The 25,271-nt window shown below is 43.2% G+C and overlaps 1 protein-coding gene across 1 annotated transcript in view; it reads right to left on the reverse strand.

Moving 5' to 3' along the window:
- syt7b (synaptotagmin VIIb) overlaps window positions 1–22,219 on the reverse strand; it is a 91,367-nt gene extending 69,148 nt beyond the window's left edge. The window contains exon 1 of the mRNA XM_047158254.2: window positions 21,927–22,219. Within this exon, the coding sequence (XP_047014210.1) occupies window positions 21,927–21,960 (34 nt within the window). The 5' untranslated portion in view covers window positions 21,961–22,219. The remainder of the gene's footprint in view (window positions 1–21,926) is intronic.
- Window positions 22,220–25,271: the final 3,052 nt, after the last annotated feature.

The raw sequence follows: 25,271 nt of genomic DNA on the forward strand, positions 1-25,271 counted from the left end.
AGTCACTGCTGCGCTCATGAGCACGTCCTTTAACCCTGCTGGGATAAAAGTGTCTGGGAAAAAAAGAACGAGTGAAAATGTAAAAGCGTCGCTGCTCAGGCATGGAACGGTAATGGCATACGGTGATGAACTAGACGGGTCGCCATTACTATAAAAACGTCTGCACGTTGACTCTCATCTGACCTGACAGCCAATGAGCCATCAGAAACACACACACGCACACACACACACACACGTCATAAAAGTCAGACTGGAGAAGTGCTTCAACCTCACTATTAAAGAATAGGCATGACCTCACCGTTGTTTTGTTTTTTCAAAACGTACACACTGCCCCTAAAATCTCCCATCAGCACCCGCTACTGGTGACTAGCGTCGTGCAGTTTAGTTTTTGTCCTGTAAGTGTTGTAACATCGTTAGAATGTGTTACACAGCAACGTTTAATGCTGAAATCTGAAATTTCTCCCTCGTCTCTCGAATCCAGCTACGATGATGCTAATCCCTGCGAGCGGATAGTATTTTACCGTGCTGTGTTCCCACCAAGCTAGCACTAGATTAAATCTGGGTTCATGGGGGACAACATAAATAAATAAATAAAATAAAAATTCTCACACATACCATGCTCATTTACGGCCATCTGTACGAGCGGTTTATTACAGCCTGAGGAACACAACGCCGTGAATACGGCTAACGTCTGGATCGGCATCTGCTGAGAGTTCTTATAGAAATGTTTTGAATTTAAAAAAAATTTAGAGAGAGAGAGAGCGAGAGAGAGACAGAAAGACAGGGACAAAAGCAGACAGTTCAAGAAACGCTGGAGACGTGTATCACGAGACGTAGAGGTCACAAACTAGTTGCTTATACTCAGGGGAATGTGGGAATGTAACAGATTCCTTCACGGTTTGTTTAGAAGAGTGGCCAAGGCTACTTACTTCATTTATAAACTCTCTTTCTTTCTTTCTGTTGAGCTACACATGATGCTCCTGAGACACCAGTGATCCTGACCCCTTCTGCTCTCCGCACCTGCCTGATCCATCCTGACGTTCTACTTCTGGTTGGAGTTCTCATCAGTTGGGGTCACATGCTGCTGCTGAGGATGTCCCACATGGTGCAGTATAAAGATCACTGAGATTACTGAGGACGGTTCCACTTAAACACCATAAACATGGCGTTGGACCTCAGTTCATATGAGCAGTTATACTATCAAGGCTTTAGAACTACAATCACCACAAACAGTTCTACACTCGAGTCTCCATCAGTGAACAGTGAAGAAGTTCAACACAACAGACTTCCTGTAGAAACTGTAATGGATTTCCAGCTTACACAACTGCACTATTTGACCATGTAGTGTTGGCACATTTATAGAAGGGGTGTATTTATTTATAATCGCACTATCCGGTGTCACCCAGATGAGGATGGGTTCGCTTTTGAGTCTGGTTCCTCTCACGGTGCCTTCCTTATATCGTCTCAGGGAGTTTTTCCTCACCACCGTCTCCTCTGGCTGCTCATTAAGGATAAATTCATACACTTAAAATCTATATCCTGAATTGATATATTTCTGTAAAGCTGACGTGGGACAATGTCCGCTGTTAAACACGCTGTACTAATAACACGGAACTGAATACGCCACTAATTAATTGATTTATGTGGTATAATCAGGTCAGGAAAGAAAGAAAAAAAAAAGAAGTAGAAGAACTGTGTTTTAAACATTTATTCTGTCAAGGGTAAGTGAGTATGTGTGTTTGGGAGTGGATGTAAATAATTCAACATCTACCATTCATAAATAAATACACAGAGGAGAGGAGAGGAGGAGAGAAGAGTAGAGGAGAGAAGAGAGGAGTGGAGAGGAGAGGGGAGTGGAGATTTTTATCCAACCCCAATTCCGAAAATGTTGGGACAGTATGGAACGAAAAAAAAAACCTAACAAAAAGAGTGGTTTGAACATTCAGTTCACCCTGTACTAGACTGAACACACATTATTAGATGTTTTACTTTTACTGTGAATATAATTTATTTTTGAAAATATACACTCTTTTCAAATCTGATGACTGCAACACACTGCAAAAAAAAAGTGGGACAGTCGACTGTTTAGCGCTGTGCAACATCACCTTTTCTTTTAATATCACGTTTGGGCGCTGAGTGAAGACACCAGGTGGTTAAGTTTAGCAAGCGGAATTTTCCCCCGTTCATCCATTATGCATTTCTTCAGCTGCGCAGCTGTACAGGGACTTAATTTCCTAATTCTGCGCTTCATAATGCGCCACACGTTCTCAACGGGAGACGGGTCAGGACTGCAGCAGGCCATGCTCGCACCCACACTCTCTGCTTACGCAACTATGCGCTTGTAATCTGGGCAGAATGTGGTGCGGCGTTGTCCTGCTCTGGATGGCAGCGTATGTTGCTCCAAAATGTGTACATATCTTTCTGCATTAAGGCTGCCCTCACAGATGTGTGAGTTACCCATGCCATGGGTACTGAAACGCCCACATACCATGGGCACCGACACACCCCTATGCCATGTGCACTGACACGCCCCCATACCATGGGCACCGACGCACCCACATACCATGATAGACGCTGGCTTTTGGACCTGAAGCTGATAACAGCTTGGATGGTCCTTTTCCTCTTTGGCCCGGAGAACACAACGAATGTTTTCTCCAAAAACTATTTGAAATGTTGACTCGTCGGACCACAAATCTCAGATGAGACTGAGTCCAGAGAAGTGGGTGGAGCTTCTGGAAAGTGTTGATGTACGGCTTCTGCTTTGCATAGTAAAGCCTTAACTTGCGTCTGTGGATGCAGCGGCGAATGGTGTCGACTGACAAAGAGTTACCAAAGTATCCCTGAGCCCATGTCAGGATCTCATTACGGACTCATGACGGTTTTTAAGACGGTGACGTCTGAGGGATCGGAGATCACGCGCATTCAGGAGTAGTTTTCGACCTCGCCCTTTATGCACCGAGATTTGACCGGATTCCTTGACTCGTTTAATTATATTGTGGACTGTAAAATTTGATATGCTGAAAATCCTACCGATTTGTCTTTGAGGAATGAATGTTGTTCTCAAAGCTTTGGATTATTCTCTGACGCATCTGTTGGCAGATCAGTGAGCCTCGACCCATCCTTACTCTTGGAGGACTCTGCCCTTTCTGGGGGCTCTTTATATACTACGATTAGACAATCGCCTCACCTGTTTCACATCACCTTATTTCAACTTGTCACAAACTATTAGTCCTAAATCGCCCCGTCCAACTTTTTTGGAGCTGGGGTTGTACAAGGACAAAAGACGAGTGAAAAGAAAAGGAGATATGAAAGAAGAGGATTAACAAAGACGTAAGGACAGAAGGATGGGGAGTGAAATAGGGTGAAATAGAGAAAGAGCAAGTGTGAGAAGGTTGGAGTTTCTATCCGTATCTCCATCGTCTATTCACTTTCATCTCTAAGCATTTGAAGATTTGATGGTTCCTGATCTGCAGTCCTGCTAGATCGTGTGCGTGTGTGTGTGTGTGTGTGTGTGTGTGTGTGTGTGTGTGTGTGTTACAAATTTGGACTTTTTCAAAATTACATTGGAGGAAAAAAGGAACATTCAAATAAACCATTAACTTATCGAAACATATAGGCCTGCATTGTTACCTGTGTGTGTGTGTGTGTGGGTGTGTGTGTGTGTGTGTGTGTGTGTGTGTTCTGCTCTTCCCCTGACTGATATGTCTTGGCATGCCTTGTCAGTCAGTCTGAAATTAGATGTCTCGCCATCTGTTCTTGGCAATGTGGATTTTTTTTCATTCTCTTTCTGTGTGTGTGTGTGTGTGTGTGTGTGTGTGTGTGTGTGTGTGTGTGTGTGTGTGTGTGTGTGTGTGTGTGAGAGAGAGAGAGAGAATGTACCAGCCTTCAATCAGGTGCTGTCATTTTGCCTATCAAACATTCATTCGCTTATACAACTGTGGTACACCTAATTTCATTTCAGTAATACAAATCTCAGACAGTGCACAGAGTCTGTGCCTTTAAGGTGCCAAGAAAAACAGATGTGACGTCAATAATAATAATAATAATAATAATAATAATAATAATAATAATAATAATAATAAACTGACTGCCAACCAACATTGTTCATCAGGTCGGTTTATTATTATTATTATTATTATTATTATTATTATTATTTACGGAAGCCCTAAGCCGGCCACGCATTCTTATTCTTGTTTTCATTCATTCGTTCGTTCATCCGTTAATTTTCAGTGATCACTTCATCCTGATAAGGGTTGTATCGGATCCACAGCTTTGAGTCTAATCTCCGCCCCTGTATTGTGATTCTTGCATTTCCAGACTAAACTCGCCTGTTCTCGGTTTTTGATTAGTTTGTGGATTTACTGATATGTTTCGAAAAACCTGGTGTTCCGTGCTTTCTTAGGATGAAGTTTGCTCGTTTCCTCGGTTTTCTGAGGACGGATAATTACCAGTTGGTTCTGCCGGCTTAGATTACTGGACTGCTCTTAGTGAACACAACACTGAGCGTACGCACTCGCATCACGTGACTTGGTGAGTTACGTTTGAAATGATGCAGGAAGGCCTCATTATCATTTTTGTAGAACTAGCTGCTTCTCCTGCCCTCGATTCCCTGGGTTGCACCGAGTGCATATGATGGCATACGGTTTCCCCCAGACAGATTAAGTGTGACAGATTGGCAGACCCCAAGCCTGACGAGAGCAAGAGAATGAGAGTCATGCTATCATAGCTTACCGGGTAAAGCCGGGCTGAAAACCTGATCTCCCAAGGATGCTCAGACCTGGAGAACACCACTGAGTTCTCTAGCTTCACGAGAAAGGTTTTTCTACTGACCAGAGACGAGCCTCCCCTGGAAATCTTTTGAGGGGGGTCTACAGCCTATGCAAGCCCAGGTTACCCCAGTGACAAGGCAGCTGGAGACAGTCGGAGAACAAAGGCTGTCCAGAGGCCTGACCACTCTGACGAGGACAGCAGCACACTGCCTGCTGACATTGTGCATGACGTCATTAACCACCTGCTAGTTCTGTCCGGACTAGCAGGCATTCTGGTTTCTCAACCAGCCTGATTCCTGTCACAGCTTCAGAGTTTAGAATTAAACCTTCAAGCAGTCTGATTTCTGTCACAGTTTCAAAGTAGGTCTGATGTTAGAATTAAACCCCCAAGCGGCCCGATTCCTGTCGCAGCTTCACAGTAGGTCTGACTTTACGATTAAACCCCCAAGCGGCCCGATTCCTGTCGCAGATTCACAGTAGGTCTGATGTTAGGATTAAACCCCCAAGCGGCCCGATTCCTGTCGCAGATTCACAGTAGGTCTGATTTTAGGATTAAACCCCCAAGCGGCCCGATTCCTGTCGCAGATTCACAGTAGGTCTGATCTTAGGATTAAACCCCCAAGCGGCCCGATTCCTGTCGCAGATTCACAGTAGGTCTGATCTTAGGATTAAACCCCCAAGCGGCCCGATTCCTGTCGCAGATTCACAGTAGGTCTGATCTTAGGATTAAACCCCCAAGCGGCCCGATTCCTGTCGCAGATTCACAGTAGGTCTGATTTTAGGATTAAACCCCCAAGCGGCCCGATTCCTGCTGCAGATTCACAGTAGGTCTGATGTTAGGATTATATCCTCACGCATCGTAACTCCTGTCGCAGCTTCACAGTAGGCCAAATCTTAGGATTAAACCCTAGAGCTGTGAAACAGTAACACTGGTATTCTTCCCCTGGACACAGCCTGTTCGTTGGTACTGGAACTTGGGACACAAATGTACTTAGTCTTTAGATTAGTGACCGGGATTGAATTTGCCAAAGCTGCTATCAGTTTGTTTCATTGCCTTTAAGGTCCCTTTATAAAAGCCATGTAACAAAACCTCAGATGATAGCAGGGATTCAAGTAGTTAACATCCTGGCATAATGAAACACAAAGGAAGAATGCTTCTTCATACCGCTTAGGATTACCAAGCACAACAATAAAGCCTGCTGTCTCTTCCTGTAATGGCACTCTTTGTTCTTAATGCTCTTGAGACCTGAGGAAGAAGATAGCTTCGATATCACTCGATCATGCCATGATATAGACGCTCTTCTTACAGCATCGGTTTCCATTGCCTTGTATGGAAATGTCTGTATTTTAGTCAAGATTCAGGAGGCGTTATGAATCATCGCACATCCAGGGGCAACTTCAGCATTGCGACCTCCATTTAGACCCACCTACACACACACACACACACACACACACACTCAATCTCTCCGTCTCATTCTCAGACTCCAACACTCAGAGGAATCTACTGATCTAATGTGAAAACAACACGCTCAGTTCCACATCCATTTGTGACTTATGACACACAAAAAAACATTTTACAGGTGCTTAGCTGCTAGAGTGCATCTAATACCTCGTAGCACTTGAAAAAATTATAAGATATGTTTCTCACATATTGATGAGCTCTCATGAGTGAAAAACAAAATCTCTACCAATTAACATTTGGGAGTTCAGATGTGTGCCATCACGCAAGGACCTTCTATCTGGCTCTGATTGACAGCGTGAATTGAAAAAGAAAATAGGGCAACTAACTCAGTTAGCCACATCAGTGTTTGTCTATTAAAACACAAATTACAGCTATCAGACCTGCACCATGGCAGACAGAGGACAGAGAGATCTGATTGCATGTTGTGAGGCCTGTGTGCTGAAAGTGGTGGCACTTCAGCACTTGGTTACTCACACTAGGTCATCCTTGCGTGAAGGCATTTCCGGACTCCGTATGAGGTACAAGAGTGCTCTAACTGACTAGCTATCTAAACGTATCCAAGCTCATTCGTGTTTAATTAACGAGAGTGTCTTGGCATAACCATATTTAGTGCTGTATTTTGTCTAATACTTACTTCTCATTTCCACAAATTCCACCCTTGTTTTCCGATTGTGTCCAGGTGTTCCATGTTACGTCATTGATTCGATTGCGAAGTATTGCTCACGGTATATGTGCATTGCTCAGCCTTGGTTTTCCGCTTCAGTCCCCCCCCAGTTACACTTTCTGGTCTTCTCCTTTAAAATCACTGATTATCCATGTTTGTTTTTGGGTATTTTGCTATATAATATGGAATAATTGCAAAATAATAGTAGCGAGCTATCAGCACCTAACATTAAGGTATTTGATTTATTATAAGTGACAGACCCTGATGGCAACTGATGAGTTGATTTGGGTGACAAATCAACGAGTTTTTGTAAAGTGCTGTGCCAAAAGGCGCTGCCAGAACAGCTTTAATGCACCATGGCAACTTCTCTGGAGCAATGAATACCAAAATTCTTCCAAAAGATATTCCCTCAACACTGTTTTGATGATGGTGGTGCTACTGGAGAGCATGTTGATAATTTCCCATTGGTGTTCAAGTCTTGATTGCAAAGGCACACGTTTTTTCATCCTCATCAAACCCAAATACGAGCCCTTATATGTCCTGTGGAAGGGGGTGGGGACGTTCTTGAAGAGACCACTCTAAACAGGGTAGAAATGTAACAGACTGTGACCTCTTTCGCCAGGAGATCAAGTTCAAAGCCTGCCAACGTCAGAGCCATCCATGGCTTGGAGACACAGAAAGCATATCTGGCCATGAGTATCTGATCATTTGATCAATGTGTGGCAAGGCAAGGGGTTTCAGTTATCAACTGTGCGAGGTCTTTGCATTGTGAAGACCTTTCCCTGGCCTGCAATCTAATTCAACATTAAAATGGCATTCAATCCATGATGAACACTTTTCCACCATCTAAATATCAGAGAAATTTCATTATGTACTCTGCAGTGCATCAAGCGGTAACACTCAGGGCAAAAAAAAGGCATAAAAATGTCTCTCCATTTCTCTCGTAAATAAATAAAAGCACAGCTTATAAATTCGGCCTCCTCGTGTCTCCTGTCCCTCTTTTAGTTTTCATTCATCTAAGCACCGATGGCTCCTTGACTTAGCTCAGAGAGAAACAACACACCAGTCCACTTCCTATATTTCAACCTAAAACAACATGGAGGCCGAGCTCCAGACAAAAATATAGACTATATAGAAGATTTCCTTTCACCGGACTTGTTTAATTAAACTAGTTAAAATCTTAGAGAGTGGTAGGAACAACCACCAGAGACAAGTCTGACATAAACAACAGTAGACATAAACCTGAGTGTGGGCTAGCTTTGGCAAGATTTATCCCAGCCATAAGGATTGTTTTCTGATACTACTAAGATTCAGAACCTGAAGTTACTGAATTCAAATGAACTGACATTTGTTCCTGAGTGGCGCAGCTCTCACAGGTCCGGCCGGGAACTTCATCTGGTGGATTTCAGTGATGGGTGAGACTTACACACAGCGTGCAATGCTTGAAGAGAAATCTGAAGGTTTACCTTCCTGCTGTTGACCGTTGCATTTCGGAATCATGCCGTAACGATATAGGACGTCTTGCAGGCAGGGATACAGCACGGAGGAACAACCGATTAAACAAGATTCATAGGCAGCGTTAATGTTTTATATTGCATGGTAGCTACAATTAAGCCTCATTTGCTCATCCAAACAAGATACAAGCAAATGTCGAGGGTCTGAACATAGCGTGTCCGTCCACTCCCAGTCACCACCCACAAGAGCTAATAAAGGATTAATGAAGCTCATACTGTGAGATGTGAACAGCACCCCCACCCGCATGCCCACCCCACCCCCCGGGCTACTAATTAAAAAAGTTAAGATTTCAAATCTCAGCAATGTAAAGCTGCCACCGTTAGGCCATTAACCCGGTCAATTCCAGGAGCTAATCCTTGAACTTTGACCCCAGTTTCCTCCCAACCTTTTCCTCCCAAGGACAGGCGATATTGTACACGTGTGTATGTATAATAGATCATTTCTCTCTTTTTGCTAATACCACGCTATCACCACACACACACACACACACACACATAGTGGTTGACCTTCTCATTATGTTCTCACCATCGGAGCAGCAACACCCAGGACTTGGCAATGACACTCTAAGAGGAAGTCGCTATTTATACCCTGTGCTTATTTTTAATCATGTCATTGGAAGGCTAAATTGGAAAAAAGCGGGTCTTATCGATTGTTAGCTTTTGTTTTGTTTTTTTTTAATGTTCTTTGAAATTCTTCATTTGTTTCCCAAATTTAACCCAAACCCTAGCATTGTTCCTCTTCAAACCTCAGTAAGCCATGTTTGCTAAATGAATGCTGCCTTTAAGGAAGCAGATGTTTCAAGGCCAAATGGTTTAATTATATCACAGCCAGTTATTAAAAAATGTAAATATACTGTTTTAGGCTGGTGAGTTTCCTTCAGTGTACCAGGGACAAAATCGTCTATTCTTATTGTGTCCCAAAGCTATTCTGTTAACTGTATTGTGACTACATATTACCATGGTGTAAACAGAAAGAACAAGTGGTACACAACGTCAGCAGCTTCGACTGGGATGCCTCCTCCTCCACCACTAAATCTTTTTATTATTATTATTATTTTTTTTAAAGAGTGTAGGATGAACACAAACAATGGCCACATGCTTATTAACATATTAATCCCTGATCACTCACACACTGAGCGATGCTTTAATTACCTTCATTTCAAACATTGGCACACGCATCAGATAATGACGAGTAATTTGCTCTTCTAGTTTTTAATGTATGACGACTTCATTTGTTCCAGATTATTAACTCGTTACTTGTTTAATGAACGCCTGGATTACTGTCAGTTCAAGCAGGTTTACTGCGTAGCCAGACAGGCTGATCCCCAAGCCTATGGAAAGCACCGAGGAGAGTCCGGATGACACGCAGATGGTGGGTAGAAATGCTGTTCAGATGGTGGATGAGAAGCTCTGAGAGACACACGAGACTGTGGGAGGAAAGACAGAGAGAGCGAGGGGATGGAGGAAGGACGGCGACAAGACAGCAGTGTGTCTGTGTGCGAACACAAATGAGTGAGTCAGGAGGACTGAAGTAAACCAGAGATGGTTATGCACCACACACACACACACACACACACACACACACACACACACACACGGGTATGTCCTTTATGAATGGACCATAAAATGAGCTCCATATCTCTTTCCCCTGTTTGTGTCTCGCTCTCTCTCTGTCTCCAGCTGTATCTGTCTCCTTCGAACACTCCCCCCCTCCCCCCACCCCCACCCACCAAGCCTGTGGAATTATCTATGAATGATTTGTTGCTGGGAGCTTGTCTCTCTGTGCCCTCTTTCGTGCTCGTTCTACCTCCAAGAAACAAAAACATGCCAAAAAGTGTACTGACGACTCTAAATTACCTGTAGGTGTGAATGAGTGTGTGTGAATGTGTGTGTGCACGGTGCCACGTGATGGGTGTTTTCCCAGCTCAGTGTTTACCCAGTGTACTGTTAGATCGATTGTTTAAACAATTAATAGCACTGAACTACTGAATCTACTCTAAGGTTTGAGCTCTGGGTTTCTTCTGTGAAGACTGCATTTGTTCTTAAAAAGGATACACCAACATGTAGACCAGACAGCAGTCTATGGGAGAACAGTAAGCCATTTGGAGGTTGAGAAACGAGGGAAAATCAATCAGAGGCATTGCACAAGCATTGCGCATAGCTGATACAACAATCTGGAATGTGCTGAAAAAGAAAAAATCGCTGGTGTACTGAGAAACAGACACAGACTAGGTCAGCCAATGAAAACAACAACAGTTGGTGACAAACATTGTGAGAGCTGTGAAGAAAAACCCAAAAACAACAGTCAGTGGCATCACCAACAACCTCCACAGGGCAGGGTGAAGGTCTCACAATCCACCGGTTGAAGAAGACTTCGAGAGCAGAAATATCGAGGCCATACCACAAGATGCGCACCACTCATCATCAGTACGAATCAGAAAGATCAGACTAGAATCCACAAAGAAATACAGAGATGATCCACAAAAGTTTTGTAACCGAGATGAACCTCTATTAAAGTGATGGAAAGGCCAAAGTTAAGGAACTGCTCATGATCCAGAACATACGAGCTGATCTGTGGAACATGGTGGAGGTAGTGTCATGGCTCGGGCTTGCACGGCTGCTTCTGGAACGTTCTCACTGATCTTTATTGATGATGAACTCGTGATGATAGCAGCAGAATGAATTCAGAAGTTTACAGGAACATCCTGTCTGCAGATTTATACATTCGAATGAATCAGGAGGAACTTCGTCATGCAGCGAGACAACGATCCAAAACACACTTCCACCTCAACACAGGACTTCATCAGGGGGAAAGTGGAAGGGTTTAGACTGGACACGTCCATCACCAGACCTTCACCAAACTGATCAGCATCTCACCTCCTTAACAGTTAACACAATACATTTTTAGCTCTACACCAGTAACGGGTTTGCGTTTGGTGGGTGTAAAGTTCAGCAATAAATTGCACTCCATTAGTACCCATAAAGAATAATGATGCTGCATAGCTGTCTAATGTACCTCATATTTAGTAGTTCATTTAGATCATGTTCATAAAATATGTTCATAAAATAAACCTGTGCAGCGATCACAACGGTATTAGTGCAAAGTTCTTTTTAAGTTTAAGGAAATCCTACGTGTTCGAGAACCTGCTAGAGTTCGAATTTTATTAAAATAATGGTTCATTAGCATATCTCATGGTGTAACTTCCTCCAGCCTCAGCAGCACTTTCCTTTCACACATACACACACAAAAATAAAAGACGTGTCTTGACTTGCAAGTGTGTGTTCATTAAGGACGATCTGGAAATCATCATCAGGCGTCACAGCAATACGTACATGGTCTCTCACGACAGACTTTTAGCTTCCCTCGACAGTCTGCTACGTCTCGTCAATAAGCGTGGCCAAGACAGGAAGAGGATTTGATGGACACGCATGATAACCAATGACTGACCAAACACCATCTTCCTGCTTGCTCGCCACACAAAACTTTTCTAAAAGAAAGAATTTTTCAGTCTAGCGAATACATCGTGCTCAGAAAGGTTCGCTCGATGTCTCACCGTGTTCAAAACTATTTCCCTACTGGAAGCCAGACGTGCAGACCTCCAGTCAAACTGCATCCTTCAGCATTCTCAAAGTCTGAGGCTGAGACTACAGGTCACTATAGAGAGACGGAGTCAAAGACAGAAAATCCATAAGCATTAACTGGGAAAACAAACGAAATAACACGGCTCAGGATTGTAAATGCGCAACACGAGTCTGTGCAAAGCAAGAGAAGGAAGAAAAAAAAACACCTTTCTTCATGGGAGCCTTGAAGTGGAAAATGTGAAATTGAGGGCGAATACTTTCTCACAATTGCAAATTCATAACCATTCATTCTGCACACCAGTAGGATCATTGTTAAGATTGATTGCAGGGTTAGTGCTTACAGATGTAATCTTTTAGACTACGTTAGACGATGCCATTTTGTAACGTTTGTGTAAGTTGCATGAGCTGGCATGTCAGAGGTCAGAAGTCATGTGACTCGCAAGTGAGCCGATCAATGATTTCAGGAACACTCCCAGAACGTCGTTCTTTCGGTCACGTGTTAAGACAGTGGATAGAAACTACGTTTACAGAGCGAGGAACGCACCAGGAAGCCAGACTGCACCACTGTGTACAAATGTAGGTAGTAGTTTAATGACTAAAAGAAACACACTGATACACAGGAAACCGAAAACATTTCTCTGACTCAGGAAAAAAAAAAAAAAAGCTAGAAAAAGCCTGCGGTCCTGCCTGTGTCACGGCTAATAGAAATCCAGCTCCTCTGTTTTGACATCCTGAAATCCATCACTAATTCTTTTTGGCGTTGAGGGTCAGAGGTCAGGTCTCTATGACGATGCTTGCGGGAGATCCACTATTTGTTTTGCTGTGAGTTGAGGAACTAAATGTTGCCCTCATATGAATAATAATAGTGTGTGTGTGTGTGTGTGTGTGAGATACTTTTTGATCAACCGCAATGAGACTCTGTGTCTCACTATGTTGATCTGCCCCACTCGTTTTTTTCCTCGGTCTTACAGTCAGCAATTACATACCTGACTAATACCTTCTCTCTCTCTCTAACTGCAGGTTGCACTCTTGCTCCTCCTCCGCCAACCTTTTAAATCTTGCTCATTTCCTGCTTTTTTGCTTCTTCTCTCCGTCTGTAATATTAACGAGGCCTTTGACCAGAAGGACCCTGCCATTAACAAGCAATTACCTTCAGGCATTTATAAAACAGCAAGAAAGGAAACAAAGCCAGTGAGGTCAGCTCACATTTTACTACCTTCTCTGTCTCACCTGTCGTCTCGTCTCCGTCTCAATCCCTCACTTGCTCTCTTGTTTATGACGCAGCCTTCCTGTGTCCCTCTTCTGCAGAACTGACCCTGTCTCTGGACTCATAACACACAGCAGTATATATAAATACAATTGCAATCAAATAATCCCCCCCCCCCCCCCCCAGTGCAAATCAGGTTTATTGTCAGAATGTACAGACTTTCAGCTGTTTCCGATGAACAAATCAAACAAAAGCGATTGAAATAGTTCAACACAACGAATGCTTCAATCGCTTTCCTCAAATTCAACTGAAAAGCCAATTTATAATGATTTATTCAGTTTCAAAATTATTCACCCCCCTGAATAGAATCCCTCACAACAGCAAAAATATGCAAAACAGGTGTTGTCTCAAGCATACCTGATGCAACTAATCTTCATTAGTTCAACCAAGTGTGCTTGAGCTGGAACACATGAAATACCTGAACTGGCTAGGGGCAGAAAATTTATGAAATACCTGGACGGGGCAGAAAAAGAAAACTATCAACGGCTGCAATCAGATTTCTGAGAGGTTTGTGAAAAACCCTCGAGTGACTGCAAGAGACCTGCAGCAAGACTTGGTGTAACAGGCGCTGAGGTTTCAGCGAGCACAGTAAGGTGTGTACTAAACACAGAAAGTTTCCATGCCAGAACTCCAAGACGTTCACCACTACTGACCCAAAAGCACAAGTAAAGCTGCTCAAAATCATATAAATAATCCACAGAAGTTTTGGGATTCTGTTCTGTGGAGCGATGAAACAAAACTGGAACTTTTCAGCACGATGGATCAGTGGAAATCCATCTATTGAGGAAAATGATCCAGTATTACATAAAAATGTGTGAAAGTTTTAGATTAGCGGTTTAATGTGAAGGTGAGATTAGAGTCAGGTGTTTTCAGTCAGTGGGATGATGATCAGGTGTGAGTGAGTGAACGTCCGGTTTTATTTAAAGAACAGGGATCTATCAGAGTCTGATCTTCACAACAGGTGTTTGTGGAAGTGTATCACGAACAAAGGAGATTTCTGAGGACTTCAGAGTTGTTGTTGAAGCTCATCAGGCTGGAAAAGGTCACAAAACCATCTCTAAAGAGTTTGGACTCCACCAGTGCACAGCCAGACAGATTGTGTAGAAATGGAGGAAATTCAACACCATTGTTACGCTCCCGAGGAGTGGAGTCCAACAAAGATCACTCCAAGAGCGAGACGTGTAATAGTCCACCAGGTCACAGAGGAACCCAGGGGAACTTCTAAGCAACTAAAGGCCTCTCTCACATTGTCTAATGTTAATGTTCATGAGTCCACCATCAGCTGAACACTGAACAACAATGAAATGCATGGCAGGGCTGCAAGGAGAAAACCACTGCTCTAGATAAATAATATTAGTGAACTGCAGAAGGGTAGCAAAGATCACGTGGACGAGCCAGAAGTCTAATGGAAAATGTTTTGTGGATGGATGAGACCCAAATAGAAGTTTTGGTTTAAATGAGAAGCGTTATGTTTGGAGAAAGGAAAACACTGCATTCCAGCATAAGAACCTGATCTCATCTGTGAAACATGGTGGTGGTAGTGTCATGGTTTGGACCTGTTTTGCTGCATCTGGACCAGGACGACTCGCCATCACGGATGGAACAATGAATTGTGAATTATACCAGAGAACTCTGAAGGAAAATATCAGGACATCTGTCCATGAACTGAATCTGAAGAGAAAGTGGGTCATGCAGCAAGACAACGACCCTAAACACACGAGTCGTTCTACCAAAGAACGCTTAAAGAAGAATAAAGTGAATGTTTTGGAATGGCCAAGTCAAAGTCCTGACCTTAATCCAGTAGAAATGTTGTAGAAGAACCTGAAGCAAGCAGCTGAAGCTGTTCTGTACTGAGGAACGGGCTAAAATTCCTCCAAGCCGATGTGTAGGACTGATCAACAGTTACCGGACTTGTGTGAAAATCTGATGAAGTTTTAGGTCATATTTAAGCAGAAATGTAGGGTTCACAAACTTTCAAGCACCACTGTATATTACAACAAGTCCCCATTAAGAGGTATAAACACGCCCTCGTGCACACAAACAAATACATGTAAACACACTTTCAGTGCTGTCACCACTGCTTGACCTTCTCAATGTGTTCTTAACCTCTCTGCAACGCTGTAGAAATGCCAACGACACTCACGACATCGGGAGCGCGTCTGCTGCGGAATGCACAATTAGTCAAACCTGCACACTGATTAGGTAATTATTTTTTATTTATTTTTGCACAGGCGGTGTGAGAACGGGGATAGTTTTGCACAATATGAAAGCAATGACTGTAGAGTTTTATAATTAGGACCACAATACTAATATTAGCTTTCTTCTCACACATGGGTATCGTGGTGGTGTTTAGCACCTGCTATCGCTACATTTCAACACACGGTCACGTCACACTTCCGAAAGACCTGGCGTGCTGCATGAACATCTGTCACAAAGCACATAGTGGGAACGTTTCAGAGCAGAACACACACCAGACATGAACTAGGATCTATTGTAGCACTCCAAATAGCAACCTTTTTTCTATTTGAGGTGAGCTGAATAATAATAATAATAATAATAATAATAATAATAATAAGCAAACAAAAAAACAAACAAAAAGACAAAAGGACAACTCGGTTGTATCCATGCTCAGCATGTTCGTGCAAGAGACGGTCCTTCTGAAGGTTATTGCCAGCACATGCTGCATGCCTGCAGTGCCACCGGGCATCAGCAACCTGAACGCTGCTCTGGAAAATCCTGAAGAAGTCATGCGGAGTGAGCACAGGTGGCGAAGAGGCACTCTCAACGTCCGTTCTTTCGGGGCTCTGCTCGCACTGCTGCTTTTTTGCGCAGCCCTTGACGCCTCAGAGCGGAGAGCACATGCCAAAAGCGTCCAGGCACTGTGTTTGATCCCTGCCAGGCACAATCAGACCAAGGCCAGGAAATCTGCTGCTTAGATCAGGCCTGTTGAAGCTCCGCTGCGATTGGACAACTCAATCACTCAAATTCCCCTAACAACTCAACGCCAAAAAATCCACACACACATACACAATATATATACAAAATGAAAAAATAAACTGGAGATGAGAAGCAGCAATGCACTTACTCTTAACCAGCAAGGATACAAGGATAGTGCTACTGATGTGAAGTACCAGCCAAACCTAGAAGGAAAGATGTTCCAAAATTTCTGCTCATCAACACAACAGTCTCCATCCAATCCTGCAGGATGTTGAGCAATTTTTGGGCAAAAATACCAGTGAGATTCAGTGAGTGAGTGAGTGAGTGAGTGATTCCGTGAGTCAGTCAATCAGTGATTGAGTCAGTCAGTGAGTCAGTGCGAGTCAGTGAGTGAGTGATTCAGTGAGTGAGTCAGAATGAGCGAGTCAGTGAGTCACAAGCAAGGTCCAGATGTTGAGAATTTTTGTTTCAGATGGTGCAGATGTCAGATATGAAGCTTGCAGGACAAAGCAAGGCCCTGTAAACATGGAAGAAGATTTCTGCAAACCAACTGTGGATCTGTGAAACACAAATACGCCAGTTAGTCTTGTTTTATTTATCTGTTGATCTCATTTGATATTTTTTTGTTGTATATACTCATGCAACAAAAAAAAAAAATTCAGTTTACACAATTCCGTCGGGAACGGCTGGGGAGCGGGATTTTTGAATACATCCTTTACTCATGCGCAAAAAAAAACCCAAACAAAAAAAAAAAAAAACCCGTCTACCCATGCACAACCTCTACCTCAGACATTCAGCTGCTTCCATGTTGTTTCTGTTCTATCCTTACTGGCAGTCTATTAGAAGGAAAATGAAAATAAATAACAGCCTGATTAAATGAGCTGTTATATAATTTATAACACACACACACACACACACACACACACACACACAATAAATGGATCTCTAATTGAATTCATGATCCAGTGATCATGATCAGGTTGGTTGACATCAATTCACATCCATGTTACGTCATCCATTTCAGAGCCAAGAGTTTTATCAAAGAGACGCATAAATATTTTATTCCAGACCTCCAGATGAGAAACTAATGCGGTTCAAATCAGGTTTATGTTCTTTTGGAATCATTCCGTCTATGAATGTCGTGGTAAAGTCTGCTGGTGTGCTGCAATGCTTTCACATACTGGTCATGCCGTGTGTTGTCTACAGGCTTAATCTATCATTGAAGCACGGTCGTTACGTGCAGCATGTTAGGATGGTTGCAGAATAAAGATGCGAGCGTGTTAAAATGTGATTAGGGATTTTTTTTCCATCATTCAGAGGCGTCTCTAATGCCTTAAACTCCCTAATCAATCGACTTACCGTTTACGGCGTCTTTGCGAAGCCGTATGATGACCGCGATGCTAATAGATGTCAGGGTGTAATGAACACGATACTAGGATGAGATGCTCGGCTTTCTCCAGCGTTCTCTATATTCTGGTCTATAGAACACCTTCTCTGTAAGTTATGCAATCATACACGGTCCGTTCTGATGAGTGTACATAGTGTGAGGTCCATAAGTATATGTACAGCGACGCAATTGTTCGTTATTTTGCCCCTTCATTTTCACAGGCTCAAAAGTAACCGGACAACTCCCTGCTCAGCAGTTTCATGGCTGGGCGTGGCCCGTTTCCTCGTTATTTCATGACAAATTAAGCATGTAAAAAGGTCTGGAGTTGTGTTGAATTTGCATTCGGTAGCTGTTCAAAGGAACTCTCAGTATGCAGTCCAAAGAGGTGTTGAAGAAAATCCCCTTCACAACATCTAGCCAAGTCAAGAACACTCTGGATGAGGTATCATTGTCAAAGTCTACAATCGAGATACACCTTCTATACAGCGGGTATATTCATGCTCAAGAACACAAAGGTCAGATTAGAAAATTACTTGTTAGAAAACATCTGAACAAGCCTGCGCAGTTCTGGAATAAGATTCTTTGGACACATGAAACCAAGATGAACTTGTACCAGAATGACGGGAAGAAAAAAAAAAACAGTATGGAGAAGGAAAGGAAGGGCTCATGATCCAAAATATACCACGTCCTCTATCAGACATGGTGGAGGAAGTGTTATGGCATGGGCATGTATGGCTGCTAATGGAACAGGGCCACTGGTGTTTATGGATGATGTGACTACTGATAGAAGAAGCAGGATGAAGTCTGAAGTGGATAGAGATTTCATTTCTGCTCAGATTCAATCAAAACTGATGGGACGGCATTTCACAGTACAGATTGATAAAGACCTGAAACGTACGGCGAAATCAACCCGAGAACTTCTTACGACGACGAAATGAAATGTCCTTAAATGTCCGAAGACCTCAACCCAATGGTGATGTCCATGGGTTCCAGACTATGCATCCAAGTAGGCTATAATTCCAAAACAGTTAACGCAACGCTTTGTTTAAACCCTCCTCGAATTAAAGCCGAAAGTCTATAAGATTCAATCGCATCTTGATTACTTAATTGCGAATGCATTGTATGCAACGTATATACCACGCCGGACGTAAGCATATGCCCAGTGTGTGCTGACACTCTATCAGTCTAGCACAAAAGGGAAGCAGAAACGGGCATTACCGCAGCAATGGTGATCAGAAGGACCTTATAACCGAGCAAAAAATTGCCACGGAATGGCTTCCTGTTAAGGATGGCAAGTGAGTTTAGTTAAGGACCGCACCAAAAGCCTCGGCACAGGAGACGATAAAGCGGAGAACTACGGCTAAACTGACAGGATAAACGATAAAAAAAAAACAGGCTACACAAGCAGAGGGTGTGAAATGCCAATTTAAAGGCGTAAACGAGCATGGAAAGTAAAATACACTGATATGTTTTATGCCAAATATACTACTACACACCAGCATAATGATTGCCATAAAGTGTAAACCATCATAAATTGTCATAAACCAAGGACAAGAAATGATATCAAATGACATCATCATGAACGTTCAATATCACCAAGCGGAGTGCCGTATAACGGCGTAGTCCGGAGAGTGGAGCGGCTTATTCCGCTCATACAACAGCCATTTGCCGACAAGTCCATTCTTTAATTTGTTAATAAATGAAACAACGCATCATATTTAACGTTTCATTGTGGTTATTTGTTTACAGAGAAACCGTAAACTCCTCCGCCCTGAAGACCTTAAAAGCACCGTGACCGTTACGAAGCGCCGACAAGGGAGTCTCCTTCCAAAAATGAAATAAAAACCGCTTCCGAAACGTTTACAGTTAAGTTGGACGGCAGACCGTCTGTGCGTCCTCTTAATAAAAGCCGGATGCTGTTTGCGTTCCCACGTTGAGTTTTCGTCCCACCGTTCGAGTTTTCGACTAGCGGGAAAAACTTTCCCGCCCAAATATACCCACGTATACTGGAAGTAATAATAGAAGATTACTGATAGCTAACGAATGTCACAAAACAAGGTGCGTCCTAGCTGGCGAAATATCGCTGTCTAAAGTTACGAACGAAGGCTATTGTTAGCTGTTTGTACGAAACGGTCAATTATCGTTGACTGTGTTGTTGCTATTTACATTCGGCACACTGATTAACGTCAGTGATAAATCTTTTGTTCTCTCTCGCTCTCGGGGCCTCTCTATGATTTGGAATGACGTTTAAGACAATGGGTCATGGTGTATTGATTAGCTTATGAGTCCCCCTTCACCTCGAACGTCCTACTCCCAGCCTAGACTTATTACGATGATGATGATGATAATACTACTACTACTAATAATAATAATAATAATATTATGATGGCATCTCGGTGTGGCCCAAGCCAAACTCGCTCAGACACTATAGCAAAGATTTGAACTGGTTAAAAAAAATTTTAAAAACAAAGGTCTATATGATTAGCTAGAGATGGATTACTGATGCCATTTGTTGTGGTGGTTGAGTAGATTTTTACGCAATTTTCTTTTCATTTCCACCTGGAACATGAGTATGAGGGATGTGTGACACTGTGTGACCTTCATGTCAGAAACGTCGCTAACCACGTGAGCTACTTCAGCCAATGGACCAGCCTCTGTGACATCAGGGCAGAGCAGCAAGACGATCCGGCTCGCCTCCTTCCACAGGACCACGCTCGGGTTTATTTTTATTTCTCATTGGGAACACACCAGACCGTTACTACACTACACCTTCAGATTGTCTAGAGTAGTGATGAGATGGAAATTTCATAACGTGTGTGTTTTAAAAGAGACGCACGATGATTCCTCATATTTGAATGAGAAATATATATACGGCTGTATTCGGGTTTTTCCCCGAATGAAATACGAAGACAACGTGTGTGCGCCCTTGAACCTCAACATGGACATACAGTGCGCTACAACAGCGTCCTTGCTTCCAAAAGCACGTGTTGATTCAGAGGAGAGAATGCTACAGGGACAGCATTGTCAGCGAGCTAGCCCACACACACACACACACACACACACACACACACACACACACACACAGAGAGTCAATATGTCCACATTGAGATGTGTGAGGAATTTTCCAAAAAAAAAAAAAGTGTCAGAAACGAGTGATGAACTGAAGCGCTCTTAAGTTCGGCCAATCAGAACCACTTCCTTAAAAATATGCAAGGCTGTGCATGTACAAATATCAACACACACACACATAATGCACACACAAAAATTGCAAAGATAAACACTCATAATGCACATATCACAAACGTCTACAGAGCATACACAATCAGAGCACAACACACACAGACACACACACAATCAGATTTCAAAGGCAGACACTCACAATGCACAGATAGTACACACAAACAGCACATGGAACATTCACATACACAATACACACACGAAATACAGGGCATATCCACTATGTACAAGCACACACACTCCACAGACACAGTACACACATAATACACACACACACACACATACACACACACTATATTATATATGTTTCACATGCACATAGACTGCAAACAGACAGACAGACACACACACAGTCTGCTGCTCCTGCAGATGAGAAATTGGTCTGATGTGTGTGTGTGTGTGTGTGTGAGAGAGAGAGAGAGAGAGAGAGAGAGAGAGAGAGAGAGAGTGATAACACTGAATTATCATCATCACATCTAAATCTGACTCACTGAGATCATCTCAGTGGTTCTGCTCTCTCCCTGTGTGTGTGTGTGTGTGTGTATTAATTCTCAAGCTAGGCGAAGGAGAGTCTAATTTTAGCCTCACTTCTCCCACCGCGCAACAGGAGGAGGAGAGGGCAACCAGGGCATGGACGGATGGATGGATCTCTCTGGAGGAGTGGACAGTGGGACCTCATGGAGATGGAGACCTTACCATCTCTCCGTCTCTCTCTCTCTCTCTCACACACACACACACACACACACACACACACACACACACACACACACACACACACTAATGACTGTGCGTGTGATTGAGGGTGTGATGACCTTGTGCATGGCTTGGAAGCACCTTGGAATCCAAACGCTCAACAATGCACAAGATCAACAACAACAACAACAAGTGTCCTGATCTGATGATATACACCACGTTTCCTCCACGTGCACGTTTCTATAGAAACCTGTTTGCACGTGAAATTGTGCATATGTGATATAAGCTATCCAAAATAATCCTACATGTCAAAGCATCCCTGGATAGCCGAGAGAGAGAGAGAGAGAGAGAGAGAGAGAGAGAGAGAGAGAGAGAGAGACTATGAAAGTACCATGATGGTATTTTCTCACTCACCTTTGCCGTCCTCGGCGTCTCGGTTCAGACGCATGGCTGCCTTTTCCTCTATTCTTCTCTTTCTTTCTTTTTTTTTCACTGTGAGAAAGAAGAAAAAAAACCCTCAAATTAGGAATATATATTGAGTTTCCCTCTCGTGCCGTCACAAGCGTGGAAGAGCCCGCGCGTGCCTAGCAGTCAGACCGCGCGCGTCTCCTATCCGCTACACTCCAGCAGGTTAGTGTGTTTTCTCGTTTTTTCTCTCTCTCTCTCTCTCTCTCTCTCTCTCTCTCTCTCTCTCTCTCTCTCTCTCTCTCTCTCTCTCACACTCACTCTCACACACACTCACACACACACCCTCCCTCGCTCGCTCGCTCGCTCCCTCTCTCAATCCATTACACTCGGTTTGTTTGTAGGAGACCGGATGGCCACGGGAGGCAGGTTGGACGGTGTCTTGAGGCTCACGCGTGACTCCTGGCAGCTGGAATCACCGGCGCGTGGCACAGCTTGCTCAATGTGGCACGTGCAGCGCGTCTTTTCTCCACATTCTTCACACACACACACCCCCCCCCTTGCTCATACAGTGTTTTGGAAACTATATTTCTTTATCATCAGCTTTCAGCGTTACCGCCAGTGGTCTGCTCTGGAGCATTATCCAGATATGTCTTTGCACGCTCTAGCGTTACAATTTCCCTGTAGTGGAACTAAAAGGCCCAAAACCTGTTCCAGCACGACAATGCCCCTGTGCACAAAGCCAGCTCCAGGAAGGCTGGACTAGAACACCTCGATCCCTCAACTCCACTGAACACCTTCACTGAATGAACACAAATCCCCACAGCCATGCTCCGAAATCTAGTGGAAAGCCTTCCCAGAAGAGTGGAGCACATTATCAACAGCAAATAGAGTGGAATAAATCTGGACTGGGACGTTCAACAAGGACATATATGGGTGTGAATGTCAGGGGTGCACATACTTTTGGTAACAGAGTAAAAAAAAAGAAGTATAAAAGAAAATGCAAGAAGAAAAAAATGCTTGGTTATAATAATGATAACAAACGAAATACTTTTTTTTTTTTTTTTTTTTTAACGAATAAATCACCTCACCTGGATGTTATGAGGATGACGCTGGACAGCTTATACGGATTATTATACAGGTATCGGAAATACAGGCCCAGCCCTGCGCCAGAGTCACGCCAAGTTATTTAAAATGCAGGCGGCGTGTTGGTTCAAGAGACCCGAGTGCCAGAGTGGTGCCACTTAGCTAAGTGGTTTAGTAATTAGCATCCCATAACGATTTTAGCCGTTGCTAACGCCCCGTCACACTTTGCAAAGAAGCGCCAAAAAGCTCGTGGAAAATCGGATGCCTGATGCACAGACGAGCGTCCAGGCTGACAGACGGGAGACAGTTCAGCCTGAATATCGGTCTGCTGCAGAACCCACAGAAGAAGAAGAAGAAGAAATGCTCTTTGTTAAGTACTCACTAGCAAAATTATTGCGCTACTAGCTGTGAAGTAGTGTGCTTGAGGGGTGAAGTAGACGTTACTGTACATATTAGGAGAAAAGCTTACCCAGAAGGCACAGAGAACTGATGCAATTTCCTGACACAACAATGAAATCAGTAAACAAAAAAGGTATGTCCTGAATGTTAAGAAGAAGCATCGACTGTACAAGTCAGAGTAGCACGATGCACACGTCTTAAGCGCGTGTTAGCAGGGAGCTCTGTTTTTCAGCTCAGGAACCTTTACGTCGGCTTGCGGCAGCGTTATATTGTTGCCATGACAACAACTCAAGGTATTTATATGCCCCTATTAAACAAATCATGCAAAACAGTGTGAACAGAGGCATGCTGAAGTAGACTCCTGTTTGGGGGGGGGGGGGGGGGGGGGGGCATTATATGAGGAACGCTCTATAGAAGAGACCACAAGCACGGACGCCAAACTGAACAGGAGGAGGAATACACTCGCGCCACCAGTTCCTTTATTCGGTCGTTAGATTTACTAATTGTTTGGTCTACACCGTATGTACTCAGGAAAGGCAAAAATCAATATACGCTCTCGTCGACTGGAATATTCATCAGTTTGCCTCTGGACGCGAGTCAACAGGCTTTGATCATGCCCTGGTTTCATGGTTGACCGAGCACAAAGGTCTGAGTGATTCCGCCGCCTTTATCAATCCGCCCACATACTATACTGTAGACCCAACATACTGACTATCACATGGGTGCACCCGCAGATTCTGACAGCGCCCGCTGAGAGAAAGAATTACAATATCATTTAAACTGGTTAGAACAACTGCACTTGAAGCGGCTACTGAACAGCAGGTCGTGAAGGTTTCTACATCTTTCAGGTCTATAATCGATCTCAACCAGATGCCATGTGGAACTTTCTGGCAAGCTTTCTAATCTAATCTAATCTAATGGGACCGAGTAAGCCCGCAGACTAGAACAATCATGAAACTATAGTTTATAGTTGACAGCAAAACACAAAAGTTGTTGTTTTTTTTCGGGGGGGCTAATTCAACAAAAGCCCTTTGTCTTCGATTATAAGTGGTTTTCGTTTTTTTAAAGTAATTAGAACTGGTTTTATTCTCAGCCCAGAGAAACTTGATAGTCTCGCCTGTTGGAATCGCACGCATTCACTATTCACACATAGAGGGTGTAACGATGCATCTTGACATGATGTTATACGGTTAACATCACTATATTATAACCTTTGAAAGATACTGATGTGCTCTTTTTTTTATATATATATATAAACACCAGCCCCATGTTTCTGTGCTCGACCCTGCCTGAGAAAGAGGTCACTGAACACGGTCATTTTAGCCGACTTTGGAGCTCTATTTTTAGTTAACGTGACACCTCCGGAGCTCATAATGTTTCGATTGATCTTTGTTTTCCGGGTCTGAGCCTTTGTTTAATCGATAACATTTCTGGGGAGAACGTACTATACGTTGTAAACGTATTTATTTTGAAGATACGGTAAACCCGTAGTGCATTTTGTCTACAGTATTATCTTCTGATCTATTTCGTTTTTTTATACACGTAAGAATGCACATTGTTTTGCATTGTTTACGATTCAGAGAGAGTCTTTTCAGCCATCATATTACTATTCTGAGAATCAAATTGAAACAAATCATGATCGGAGCGCATCATTACGTCCCTAATACTACAAAGGTTGTAGACAAAGATTCCCCACACCACAGCTGAATTCTGGAAAAAATGATGGAACGTTGGGAATGCAGAAGAGAACAGGAAGTTCATGTTCAGTAACATATAACCTTCAGAGCATTACAGTACTGTGCAAACGTTTTGTGCGATTTATGAACCGCAAAAATATTGAGTGGTAATGAAATGGAAAACGTCTTTAAC

Source organism: Ictalurus punctatus, chromosome 10, assembly GCF_001660625.3.
Source record: "Ictalurus punctatus breed USDA103 chromosome 10, Coco_2.0, whole genome shotgun sequence".
Lineage (NCBI taxonomy): Eukaryota > Metazoa > Chordata > Actinopteri > Siluriformes > Ictaluridae > Ictalurus > Ictalurus punctatus.